Here is a 13,694-nt window from a genome sequence, read left to right as displayed (position 1 = left end):
GAATAACAGAGTAAATATACAAAATCTGAATTGACCACATCTGTATTATCAATTACATCATGTGTGCTCACTATCTAGTAATTTGTTTCATACCAAAATAAGGGAATCTTCATCATTGTCTGAAAGTTTCTCTCTGAAAATTTAAAAATGCCCTCCATTATCTGATTGATTAAGCTATACAAACTAAGATTTGGAGAGCCTAACCTCCACTCCACTTCATTTATCTTCAAGTGGGCCCAGCACTTGTGCTTGAGAGTGTTACTGTAATAGCAAGGGCAGCTCCTGCTCAGCATAGCCATCAGCTGCTCAGGAGTGGGAACAGTTCATTACTGCAAAAGCAATAGGAGCACAAGGAGAAATCTACAACTTTGTAGGCAACACAACCAAAAAACTGGCAAGATTTTACTTCTCTTTTTCCCTCTTGGATAATAAACCTCTGAAATCCATTACAGCAGCTTTACCCCACTCTCAAGATTTAGGCTCTGAATATCCTTCACTTTCATTAAATCAGTAACGGGCTCTGCAGAAAGCAGCAACTGCAAAACTAACTGTAGGTCATTCATGTCTGGAGGCTTTTCTTCCCATACCTAATGATAAAGTTTGTTGCTAAATCATCACTTATTGCATACCTACAGCAGATTTTCCATAGGCTCCTAAGGCAGCATCTCAGTGCCCCAGGGGAATGCTGGAAGCTTGTGCATTCCCTCTCTCGAAAACATCCAGCACATATGGGGCTGCCACACAGCAATTTCTCTGGCAGTGTTCACATCTATAAGCTTAAATGTAGGACAGAGAACAACAGCATTTACTTCTTCCAATTCAAAATGCAACAAGGGTTTTAGAGGAATGTACTTAATCAAACTGAAATTTAACCATGAAGGTCACCTATGGACTTTTCTAAAGGATCATGGGAACTTCAAACAGCACATTTGATTATGCTCTGTGTTAGGAGCTCTTATCAAAGACTTTAACTCAGGGTAAATTCACAGAAATTAAAGTTTCAATTAAGTTTTCTTTTTTATGAATCTGACTGGCTATCTCCTACATATATACAGTTCCCACTAACTACTTAAAAAAAAAATCATTACTGATTAATAACTAGTCCCTTCTGCATTTTTCACATTACTTTTTGTAACACTCTTTTTTTTTCTTTGAAGTGTCCTCCTCCATGTTCTCTAGTCAGCACAGATCCTGCTCAGCTTGTGTGTCATGGGTGCAGGCTAAAACAGGGCAGCTTGAGCACCATCTAGGTTCTTGTTGCTTGCTTTAGGCCTCTTTCAAAAGGGGGCTGCAAAGCTGAATTCCAAGCAAGATATAAATAAATAAGCAGTTTTAGAGAAGAAACAGGTTTAAGCCAATCTTTTCAAAACTTATTTGGCTGTAACAGTACTCATTTGTGCCAGCATTTATTCGCGAACTGTGGATGGGTAAGAGGCAGGAGGCAGCCCTCTTGTGTCCAGATCACACACAGCATAGCCCTCTGCAAGAGTCGTGGTGGAGACCATGGTGTTCACAAACACCGTGGGCAGAGTGGGGTGCACAAAGGTACAGAAAAGCAATTAGCCTTGATTCAGAAGGCAATGAGTGGCATCATTTTCTGGCTGTTTAGAAGAAACTGGGGAGAGTGGATGAGGAGACTAGGCAGGAGACAACAGATTGCAAGATAAAACAGACGGCTGTGGGACTGTCCTCATGAATTTCACACAGGGAGTCAGTTCCTAAAGCCTGAAATATTGACCCCCGTAGAGTAAGTAACATCACTGACATAAATTTTAAATTGTTTTGTAACAAATTGGGATCCACCCAATGAAGTAGTTTTCAGTTAACACTAATTTGGACTTGAAATGTTTCCCAGAAGTCTGTTATAATATATATGTCCAGTTGTCTTAAACCCCTGAAGCTCCCTGTTAAAAGGAGACTTTCTTCTAGTGAAGAAGAATTGTAAGTTGCTCTTGGCCCAGATTTCAGTAGGGGTCCAGACATGGGTGACAATTCATGTTGTCATGCTCGGTTCCAGGCTCTCATCTCCCACAGTGGCATCTGTAAACCCAAGTTTGAGCAGCAATTCCTAGTTTGAAACCCTTAGAAATGTGTGATTCAAGGGAGGAATTCAATAGCAATGCTGACTTATCTCCCAGTTTCTTGACAGCTGGTTGTGTTTAATATAAAATGCCTTTGACCACTAGATTTGAAAAAAGTGGGGAACAGAGGCTACCATAACAGCAGTGACACTAACACAGCAAACTAGTCTTTACAAGTTTTGCCCAGGGAGGGAAAGATCCAGAGTCTGTTTGGCATGGTTTTGACATCCTCTCTTCCAGCTCCACTCTTTAGACCATCATAATGGCTTCCTCCTGTCCTGGAATGAAAAAGGCATTTCTTCATTACCTTCACAGACATGTATACCAATTAAGCCCTATTTCAGTAAACTGCAAGGCTGTCTTCTGGAACTAGTACCAGTGCTCAGAGAGCATAGGGTTAAGAGTCTGCATACTACCTTATAATACAATTTTTTATCCAGCACTGGAATCAGGTTAATTATCAAATACAGGGTCATCTTGCTAATTGTTACCACCAATGTTTGCTCCATTAAGTCTTATGCACATAGAGCCTCTTAATTACAGTACCTGGTGGTAATGTCTTCCCAGTTTCTGAGTGTGATTCAACTCCCTGGTGAACAAAATCCAAGCATCCCATCAAGATTTCATACTTCCTGTATACATTTGAAAATGCAAGACAATGTAAACATCAAATTCAGCATACGGTGACAACGTCTTCGTGGCATTGTTTAGTCTTAATCAGCTGTCATGAATGTAATTTTTAACCAGGAAAATTTCAGGCTGACTGGAATACAAAGCACATTCCCCTTGCCTTTCATAATCAGCAGGCAGAGGCTGTCAGCTTGTTCCTTTTTAGAAATGCAGGTCAGCACAGCATATGGTGCTGAGGAACTTCCCATGCGGCAAATTCAGGAAGGCTGGCATGTGACATCCAATTCATTCATGTTTGGGTTGTGTAGGAGGCACAGCTTTCCAGTCACAGCTCCCAGCTGCGGAGCACACAGAGCCTTAGCACTGAGCACTGCTGCAGCAAAGGAATCTGGCACCATGCCCTTCCTGCCTCGCTGCATGCTGCTGAAAGTCTCTAGTGGTGTTCACATTCTCTTCTTTGCATTACAGGACCCGAGTGCCATGCCAAGACCAACCTCCCAGGACCTTGCAGGTTTCTGGGACTTACTGCAGCTCTCAATTGAAGATGTCAGCATGAAGTTTGATGAACTGCACCAGTTGAAACTCAATGAATGGAAAATAATAGAATCACCTGAAAGGAAGGTAAGCAGCCCATAGACAATGCCATTTACTCCCCATTTGTAGTTCTGCAGTCTCCTTGTGTTAAATATAATAGTGAAACACAATAGGTTTCTAACCCTGGGAAGTATTTAATTGGCATTGCCCAATTTTTACATGGAAACTTTCATCAGATGTGAGGAGTCTTTTCTTTTTTAACAATGTTGGGCTGTATTATATGATAGATAAAATGGATTTTGGTAAGCTAGTTTACTCCATTAAGCTTTTGTTCAAATTATTTGATTCACATTCTAAAGGCTAGAACAGAAATATGTTCTTATTAATTCAGTCTGAAGACAACAGCCCAAGATTTTAAACAAGGTAAATTCAGCACATCTGGGGTAGCTCAAACTTGAACACTGCAGTGTTTAACCCTGCCTGCATGACACAAATGATAATAGAACAGAAATGGGAAAAAAAAGCATGTAATAAAACATAGCACAGATGATACTGAAGCTCAGCCAACATACTTTTGGGGGACAAAGTGCTGCTGGCAAACTCCCTGCACCTCTGCCCTGCAATTCCGCCATTTGGGAGATGCCCCACATGATGCTTACAAACCAAAGGTGGCAAATTGCCCATAAAAACACTGTAATTCTGAAACTGCCTTTCCCCTCTTTCCCAAATCATCCCTTACCTTGATTATCCCACTATACTTGCTGATTATTGTATCAGTCAGATGAAAACAGCATTTGGTTTGAGTCAGTACTGTTGGCCTCAGGTGAATACTTGTTTGGTTTGAGAGGAATTAGGAGGCATTTTGACAACTTTTTCATTTCTTCATGCTCCTCTTGGATTTTAATTTTCAGCCAACGGGTTGGTGGATGGTGAGTTTGCAACTCTTGCTTACTAGTGACAACTGGAAGTAAGAAATTATTATAGTGACAGCAACAGTGATATTCCTAAAAGGGAAATAAATAAAAGTGGAAAAAAAATTAAGATGGGATGACAGGAATAGAGCCTTTATGAAAACAGGAGATAGAGAAAATAAAGACAGGCAGAACTCGCTATCACAGAGAATAGCATCTTAGGCTGTTGCACTCTTCCTGTTTAATGCAGAATTATGTTTTTAAATAACCTTAGTTATTTAGTCTTGGCTATTGCATTTGGATAGTAGAGTCAGAATTAATTTAAAAAAAAAAAAAACAACCCCAAAAAACCAGAAAAAAAACAATGAGGAGTCTGTAAACCATAAGTGTATCAGTTCAATTTTTGTATTATTTGAATCCTGCTGCGCATCAAATTAACTGTGTTCTCCATAAGGAACAGCCCATACTCTGGACTAATACCACTACTTTAAGAAATTATATTGCAAAAGAATCTATCATCATAACCATACCTATACAAATAAAGTTATAGAGTCTTCATCTTCAGGGCTATGCTGTCCAGCATTAAACATGAAATTAAAAAAAAAAAAAATAATAAAAAAACACCCAAAAAAACCCCCCAAACCATCCTGATTTAACTTCAAAGGTGCATCTAATTTCAAGTGCACTTTGAATGGGGATTGTACAAAATCACCCCAGAGATCCATCTCTTCTAACCTAAATTAGTGTACAATGCCTTGATTATAGACCTCATATGATATTTCACAGTCTCTAAATGGTCAAAACAATTCTTGATTTAACACCTACAGAGAAATTTACAGCTAGTTTGATAACAAAATCTACTGACTTTCACTTTATAATCTGATAATTCTTCTGAATAATTATCTTTAAAATGGCTCAGGCTTGCAAGCAGAACAATTAGCCCTATGTTCTCTCTCTGGCTGGTGCTTGAATGTTTCCATAGAGCAGTTCCTGGAGGAGACTAAACTAATAGACATGTATACACAGCTGCTATCTCATATCCAGCTGAGGCTAAACTCAGTATGATTAATTTAATCAAAAATCCTGTCCTGGTAATCTTAGAGAGTCTTTTCACTTGATCAGACCACACAGATGCGCTGAATTCTTATTGGAGAGACAGTATGTGTTTCTGTTTATAATGAGTGTAATAATGTGTCAGCTTAAATTAAACAAATCCATATGAAAGTGAGGTGTGCAGATTGCATGTGCCAATACCTGCAAGGATGGTGGAAGGAAGTACAGTCATTTTTCAGGCACAGGACCGTAGAATGCATAATGGTTGTCAAATAAGAGGGTTTTGTCAGTGTCCCTAGTGTGGATAGCTGTTCATGTAATCCGTTAGTCAGCTGATGGGCAAGCACAAATTGAGCATGCTTGATGTATGTAATCAGTATTTTGCCTTTCATGTCTTTTATGTGCATGCTCTGCTGAAAAGTACCTTTTACACGCAGCTCACCCTTAGTTTTAATGCCCTGTTGCAGGAAGAAAGAAAGATTCCTCCTCCTGTACCAAAGAAACCCCCAAAAGGAAAATTCCCAATCACAAGAGAAAAATCTCTGGACCTACCCGACAGACAACGGCAAGAAGCAAGAAGACGGCTGATGGCTGCCAAGCGAGCAGCCTCTTTCCGGCAGAATTCAGCCACAGAGCGTGCAGACAGCATTGAGATCTATATCCCAGAGGCTCAAACCCGGCTTTAAAGACAGAATGCTGCAGAGTTCCTTTTTTAAAACAAAATGCTTGTACAGTTTGTCACTTACCTGGTAATTTTTGTCTCATTCTCTCCACTAAATATGCCCTTGATGTTGTGTTCTTTGTGCCATAAGCACAGTGGAATGCTTTTGATTTCCTCAGAATTTGCTGAGCTCACCGCAAGAACTACTTCTTTTTGTATTTATTGTCTGACTTACAATCAGCTACAATGGATAGGGCTTGTCAAGACCTGACTTATCCAATATATTCTCAGAGGACAACAAGAAACACCTCTTGAGATGGAACCCAGCTTACTTTTTGTTATTTATATTTTTATAAAATGTGTGATAATTAGGGATAAGAATAACAAACTATAAATGGGTGCATCTCACCATTCACTAGAGGCATTAGCTAAACCAAGTAGAAGGTGCTACAAATGTAAAGAGCAGGAAAGAAAGAACCCATTTATCTCCTTGACCGCCAGTTTCTTTTCCTAGAATCCAGCTAACATTCTTACCCATGGGCTCTGCCCCTCTTCTCGTCTTTGTTACTGCAAAATAACATTAGGCCTCTCATCTCATATGAGTTTCTGGAGATGAACAGGGATATCCAGCCACTTAAACTCCAAAGTTCATCAGAAACCAAGAAGGATACAAGTCTGGTGATAGTGGGAATGTCCACTAAAAAACGTTTGCTGTTAGCAGTATAAAAACACTCTGAAACCTAAGCAGAATTGTAATGCAAGAGGACTTGAGTGATGGGTGAAAGGAAAATGGAAGCCTTAAAAAGTTAGATCTTCTGTAGTAAGATGAGTAAAGAAAAAGTTATACTCGCTCCTTTGGACCACTCATTGCATTTTTAACAGTTCTTTTACATGTTAATATTTATTTTATAAACCTTCTCTCTTTCATTTCAAGAGCTGTGCTACATGTACTATTTCAAATTCTCAAATTGTTATAACAATTGAGTTTCCAGGGTATCCTTGAGAACAAAAAAAATCTTGCTTGTTTAAAATGCCAGTTGTGATGTTGTAAACAGTTTAAGAAATATGAATGTGAGTGGTAAGTATATATAAGTTTAAATGGTTATGTTAAGGTAAAGGTGAACTGTGGTTTACAATTGTATTTTTTTTTAGAACTATTTTTCTATGCAGTATTATTTATGGCAAGAATAAGGTTCTTGCTTGCTTCACACATAGGAAAAAAAAACACAAAAAAAAAAAAAAAAAAAAAAACCAAAACAAAAAAAAAACCTGACTCAAGAGATAAGTGATTCCCAGCCATGGAATATAAGGAAAATGATATATTTTCAAGCCTCATATTGTCAGAAGAGAGAAGTGGTAGCTACCACAGTCAAGAGGCTTTCATTTAAAACAAATTAGGACAGATTTATTCCACTTCACCTACCTTCCAGAGCCAACCAAGCAATCCAGCACTTAGAAGTCTTCAGGTGAAGACGCAATAAAATAAGTAACATGCAGCCCCCAATTGCAGCCAAGGATTGAATCCTTTTGAACACAACTTTAGGTGAAAAGAATGAGAACCCAGTGAGGCAGACAGCCCCAGCTACCGCATTCCCTGTTAACCTGCTTTAACAAATGCAATGTATTTAGCCATAGGCAGAACAACTCTTTAATTATACTCAAGCACTTTGGTTCTTCACCTGTTGAGCACTTTAAATCCAAATCCCACGCACCCTGCAGCCTGATGGATGACTGAAAACATGAAGTACCGTAGGTTATGCAGATCTGACATTGCTTCAAATCTGTTTTCTTTTGTTTGGTTGGTTGGTTTTTTCCTTCTCTTTTTCATACAGTGTGTGGTATTAAGCATGAGTTCTGTCTTTGGACAGCTGATAAAGCATGCTTGGCTTCAAAGTACGAATCTTTAGAGATGAAGTTTTGAGAAGTTTCTGTGAGAAGACACCCCTGTAAATTGAGCCTGGTATCTGGTATATACTTTACCAAATAGCCTTAAACTATATTTGAAACAAAACCCAAGACGAATGTATATCCTTCAAGAATGCAAAAAAAAAAAAAAAAAAAAAAAAAAGGAAAAAAAAAAAGAAAAAAAAGGAATAAAAAATAATAAATCCCTGAAATATTCTTCTATAGATGAAAACATTATATTTCCCATCCCTTGTGTTTTCAAGGCATTTTCTATTAAGACAAGAGATGAATCCTAGGCAGTGTACAATATTGATACTACTTCCTATATCTGTTGTACCATTTTAAATACGTACAGAGGCTGGCATCTTTAGTCTTGAAGACAGGTATCTTAAAATGGAGCTGCTAATTAGAATACCCACACAAAACCAAAGCAAATATTTTTTCTAGATTAAAGAAATTTAAAATAGACATGTGCACACACACATGTACACATATACACATATGGCAGCTGATACATTTTATCTAATTTTCCGTACACTTCCAGGAGGAATCACACTTGCTTTACTCGCTTAAACCCTCCTACCTGTGGCAACAGGTCATGTGATTAAAACAAGCTGTACCTGATCCTGCCAGTAATCAGACTTTATGAAGAGAAATTGTAAACCAAACAGATTACAGATAAACTGAGATCCCAGCTGGCCTAATAATGCTGACTTGGAGGAGTCTGTGTTCTACATTTCCCATGCTGTTGTAAGAAAATTCTCAGTATAAGACTTATAAATTTATGATTTCTGTTTGTTCCACCATGTTCAAACAAACAAACAAAACCCAAAACAAATAAACAAAAAAACCCAGACAAAGAAACAAAAAACATTGGAAAAATCAAAAGTAAACTAGATGCCTACCAACAAATCTGATAATGTTATCTGTGCACATTACATTTTGAAGTGCAATATATTAAATTATTGTACAGGTAACATTAAATCTTTTAAGGCAAATAAGCCATTTCAATTTACATATTGTACACCTGGTGAGTTTAGAAAGATAAGATTACGCTTATGATATTTGTGTTTCAAATAAATCAAAGTCAGGTTGCTTCATTCTCTGACATGAGAAATACCATATCTTAATAAACATATAACCAGATCAATTGTAATCTGACTCCGCATCACAAAAATAAAAGTCAGTTACAAAAACAAGGTAGAACGAACACAAATAAACAGAAAGATAGGAACCAGAATGCTTTCTCCATTGAGAATTCATGGTATAGACCCACTCAAAACAGCTGAATATAGCAAAATAGTCTAGTGTTTAACTAAATATTGATTGGGCTAATATGTATTTTAACCACTAAAACTATGGGAAGTCTCTGTTCATTTAGTCATTGCCTGTAAAACACAAGTATACTAAACAAAATTCAAAAAAATTAAATAAGGAAAAAGGCCTGAATGGTAAAATTGTTGATATTTGCCATACTTATTTTTGCTTTGTATATCTTTTAGATTTGAAATTCTTTGTAATTTGGTGAAGTACATTATGAAGTAGTTTATTATTTCATGTCCACCTGATTAGAATGGCTTTTGGCAGAATGCAAAGATGAACAGCATTGTACAGTTTAATACCAAAAACCGATATTCTAATTCATGTTTAAACCTTGACACTATACTAGATTTGAGATCAGTCAGGAAGGAATTAAAGTGTGCAAAGGGAAGTGTGTGAACTTCATATATATAGATAGATATAACATACATTTCATATAATGGAAATTATTTGTTTTAAAATAAGCCCACGTCCTGCTGTATCAGTAAATTAGTACTCTAATTCCTCAGCACTGCATCTAGTATATAGTCAAGGAATGTTTGGTCATTGGGTGGTTCTGCATGTAACTGCTACGTGATGGAGCGTCACACGTGGCCCAGTGTGTCACCTGGGGCCTGCAGCCTCCCCGTGGCCTGTGGAAGCAGTGCCCTTGAGGGGTTCCTGGCCTCATGGCACCTCAGGCAGCGTCACCGTTCTGTCCCAGGCCCTCTCCATGCAGGCCCCCCTCCGGCCCCTCGCCTGGAGCAGCAGGCCTCCACATCAGCCCAGCTCAGCCTTTTACACTCAAAGCCTTGAGCCTGCCCTGCCCAGTTGGTGGGTTTGATGTCCTCCTCAGCATTGCAATGTTGGCACCAGTGGCAAGGGCACACTGGAGGCTGACCCATCAAGTGCTGGTTTGTGCAGGCCAATCTGAGGCCTGAAGCTGGTTTGGCAGCCCCAGGCATCAAGCTGCATGCACTGAAAATCTGTGAAACCAGAGCCTCGGTGTAAGAGAGCTTAAATGAATTATGAAACAGCGTTACTCCCATTACTGTTCCTAGAGCATCTTGTGATGCAGGGATACCACCCGCCAACTGCACTCGAGGTAAGGAATATCAACAGACCCCTTAATGTCTAGAGAGGTGCTTCCTGGTGTATGACAGGTTGACACCCACATTTATACAGTGCCTTTCATCCTGAAGGATCTCCAAGCACTTTATTAGCCAACACACAAACTCCAGGCTGGGCTGCAGCTGGGACAGGTAACCCAGCATGGCGGGATGCTGGGGGCTCTCCCACCTGTCCCCATGCTGCTGGGGAGTTTCCTTCCACAGCACCCTTCCAGCATCTGGAACCTCACAGTCTGAGCCTGTGCTGAAGAAGAAAAGACTCACTGAACCAAGAGGAAGACCTGAGCAAAGCAGAGATGAGGGCAATCAGTGCTCATACCATCCCCCAGGGAGTAGGCAGGGAGTAATGAGCATCAAATTAACCTTCCAGAGCAATCTCTGCCTTTTCTGTTCCTGACAATGGCAGTGAGGTCCTGGCAGTAAAGGAGCTCCGTGGGAGGGTGCTGGAGGGTGCTGGTGCCAGGCACAGGAGCTGATGGCACTGGCAGCTGAGCCCTCTTGGTCAGGAATCTTGGCAAATCTCCCCTTCGCAAGTGCATTTTCCCCCGCTTTCTTAGCGGGAGAGATCCATCTGGGGTACTTGCTGCACAAAAGCAGCCTGCCCCAAGCGCCCTGTTCTCTCCCCAGGTCTGCCCATTCCTGTTAGCCCAGCTAACATGAGGGATGACATGGGGCACAGGACTTAGGCATGATGATTGTGCTTTGGTTTGGGCAGCTGCTCTTTTGTGGGACTCAGCCCTAACCCTAAGGGTTCTTTTATGGCAGAGCAACGGGGACACCTCTCTCTGCATGGACAAGATCAGCAGACAAGAGGCCACCATTTCATACTGCACAGAAAAGGAAGAGGATATACACATATATCCATATACACATAATGATTTTTCACCGTCAAGGTTCCAGAGAACCAGACCCGGGAATCACAGTCAACACTCACAGTCCTGTAGATTGTGCCACTTTCTTGCAGCTCATCCTCAACACTGACAACTGTGGCAGGTTCACTGCCTACTGCAGCCCCATGGCTCATCAGCAACTATTCACCGTGTTCACCTCCAGGGACCATCTTTCAGGAACAGATGTTTTATGGCATACTCATATGTATATACAGAGTCCTATCAGGAATTAAGCCCTGTGTATCCACAGAAATTGCTTAATTTATCTCTGAAATGCAGCTACCTCTATGGCATAGTGCTGTAGCTGTTTAACTACATAATAGGCTGTTCAGGACAGCAAGTATAAAACCAAAATTGAAATGGAACATTGCCCAAAAGAAAATTTGGCCAATATATGTGGGCTGATTCAGCTCCTCTTAATGAAATAAAATTCCAAAAGCTGAAAGAGGCCACGGCATTCATTACTGGATGTCTTTTCCAACATAAACAATTCCAAGATTCTGTATCTAAAAACAGTATTCCAGATCTTTTCTCATTAAATGCATATCACATTCCATAAAAGATGGTAGCAGAAGAAGACTGCAAGTTCACTGATCCACCTTTCCACACCCAGCTTTTGTCCTGTTACCCTTCATTGCCAGAAGAGAACTGGGCTTTTGAAGTCAGATAGTAGTTAGGGTAAATTAGTCTGTCTACATGGCTTGCTCTTTAACTGAGCAAACACAGAAAAGTTTTCATCAGCTGGCAATTTAATTCTATATTTTATTAAGGCCAAATTGTTATTTTTCTAAATTGGTTTTGTTGGACAGGATTTTTTACTTCTCTAGGTACAAAACCATGGATATTTTCACCTAAGCATAAATGAGGGGGAGGCTTATTTGAATATATAGTCATTATTCACAAACACAGCCCATTTTTGAGGAGTTTTCTTCTTCTTACCTTGCCACTCTTTAATTCAACACACAATTTCCCATTCCCAAAGCTTCACTGTCATACAAGTTTCTTATTTGTGAGATGAATTATTGCAGAGCACCAGGCTAAGTTCTGATCTCAGTTGTATTAGAATCAATGCTCAGAAACTGAAGCCAGAAAGAAATAGCAGATCCGAATCAATATAATTCAGATCAGTAGCTGACTCAGCAAGTCTGAGGTAGGAAGGACTCCGTGTTCAAGGTAGCAAATGTGTCATTACTTTGTAGTAGCTTATTTTTCCTTTCAGGTATCTCAGTCATGCAGAGGGCTCAGTAGCAGGTTTGTGTCTCTGAAGACAGTCCTCACAAATAAAAGCCAGCTTTGTTTAAAATTACCATGGAATCCACATGCTCATATCCATGCTTTGATTTACCCTTTGGAGGTTTAATAGACTGTCCATCTCATTTTAAAAGGGCTCAGCATGTATGTATTATTTAGTTCAATTTATACATTAATTTCCTGACTGAAATAAAATTCCCTTTCAAGTAGCCTGGCTTATTTGCTCTAAAACTGTTCTTTCCTGAAGAAAAGCCACTATGACTGTGCAGGATTTTCTGTGCAGAGACAAAACTCATAGTTTCATTTACCATGGACATGCCAAAATAATCAAGTGTGGCCTAAGGACTAAATTAAATGCCTCCTATAGAACTTCAAGGAATGTTAGAACCAGGAAACTAGCTGTTTAGTTATCATTAAAAGTATATATAAATATATATAAATATATATATACATAAGAAATCATATCAACAATGAGGATGAACTGAGTGCCAAATATTCACCATCTGTATAAAGCTACACTTCACTAGAATTAAACTATTTTATGTAATTCTTTCTCATGCTTTTATGGTTCTTTTGATAAATTCTATTTAGTAGCATGCAGGATACCTAAATTGAATGTACAGTATGTTGTTTCATTGCTACAATAATTTATTGCTTCTCAGTAATATCTTCTTTACCAGAATGTTATTTGTTACTTTGAAGACATATTTGAAAATTGTTTTATTATTGAGTTATTCTTTTTTTCATGGTTCTCTACTCACCTCCAGCTGATTGTAAGAAAATGTGCTTCACTATTTTGCCCCATGGCTCTTTTATGAAGCTGCCTCTTTCAATTGGTTTATGTATTGTTTATGTTCATCTCCTGTAAATAATTCTGCAATTAAATTTTTTGAGAAAAAAATAGAGTACACTCTTTCTTACATTTTAAATTTTGCATTAGTTTAAAATCTGACATTTCCAACTAGGCAATTTGTAGACAACACCAAACTATTACTTTAGACCAGTAGCCTTTGGAGTGTTAGGAAATAAATAACAAAAATAATTTTGATAGGATTTTAGCTGAAATCAAAGGAAGACACAGATAAAATCAGATGGAAAATAGCAAATAATGGACTAAGTTATGCCATTCTGTTGATGTGTTTTGATTTATAGTCATTAATACTATAGGTATAGAATGTCATCCACTGATTTTGAGTGAGAACATTGTGTATCATTAACAGAAAGAACACTAGTCTCTCTTTCTCGTAAAAAAACCAAAACTGAATTATTTGTAAGCAGTCATTAGTGGGCAGAAGTGAATGGACTTGTTTTGAAAAAGTGAATCCTGAAGCATGTCTATGTGTTTTTAT

General features: G+C 38.9%; 1 protein-coding gene and 1 long non-coding RNA gene across 11 annotated transcripts in view; one reads left to right on the top strand and one right to left on the bottom strand.

Moving 5' to 3' along the window:
* DLGAP2 (DLG associated protein 2) overlaps nucleotides 1-13,243 on the top strand; it is a 378,906-nt gene extending 365,663 nt beyond the window's left edge. For all 10 annotated transcript variants that reach the window (XM_066179828.1, XM_066179829.1, XM_066179827.1 and 7 more), the window contains 2 exons: nucleotides 3,180-3,332; nucleotides 5,677-13,243. In XM_066179828.1, coding sequence (XP_066035925.1) covers nucleotides 3,180-3,332; nucleotides 5,677-5,895 — 372 coding nt within the window. In that variant the 3' untranslated portion in view covers nucleotides 5,896-13,243. The remainder of the gene's footprint in view (nucleotides 1-3,179; nucleotides 3,333-5,676) is intronic.
* LOC136287268 (uncharacterized) lies at nucleotides 2,311-4,225 on the bottom strand. Its single transcript, XR_010720126.1, has 3 exons — nucleotides 3,985-4,225; nucleotides 2,628-2,713; nucleotides 2,311-2,359 (listed from the first exon to the last, which is right to left on the bottom strand). It is a non-coding gene; the product is annotated as an uncharacterized lncRNA (long non-coding RNA).
* Nucleotides 13,244-13,694: the final 451 nt, after the last annotated feature.

The sequence above is a fragment of the Chamaea fasciata genome, unplaced genomic scaffold (assembly GCF_029207755.1).
Source record: "Chamaea fasciata isolate MVZ Bird 193981 ecotype frontalis unplaced genomic scaffold, bChaFas1.0.hap1 SCAF_3, whole genome shotgun sequence".
Taxonomy (NCBI): domain Eukaryota; kingdom Metazoa; phylum Chordata; class Aves; order Passeriformes; family Sylviidae; genus Chamaea; species Chamaea fasciata.
The sequence above is the reverse complement of the archived record's forward strand: the minus strand, read 5'-3'. Positions and strand labels throughout refer to the sequence as shown.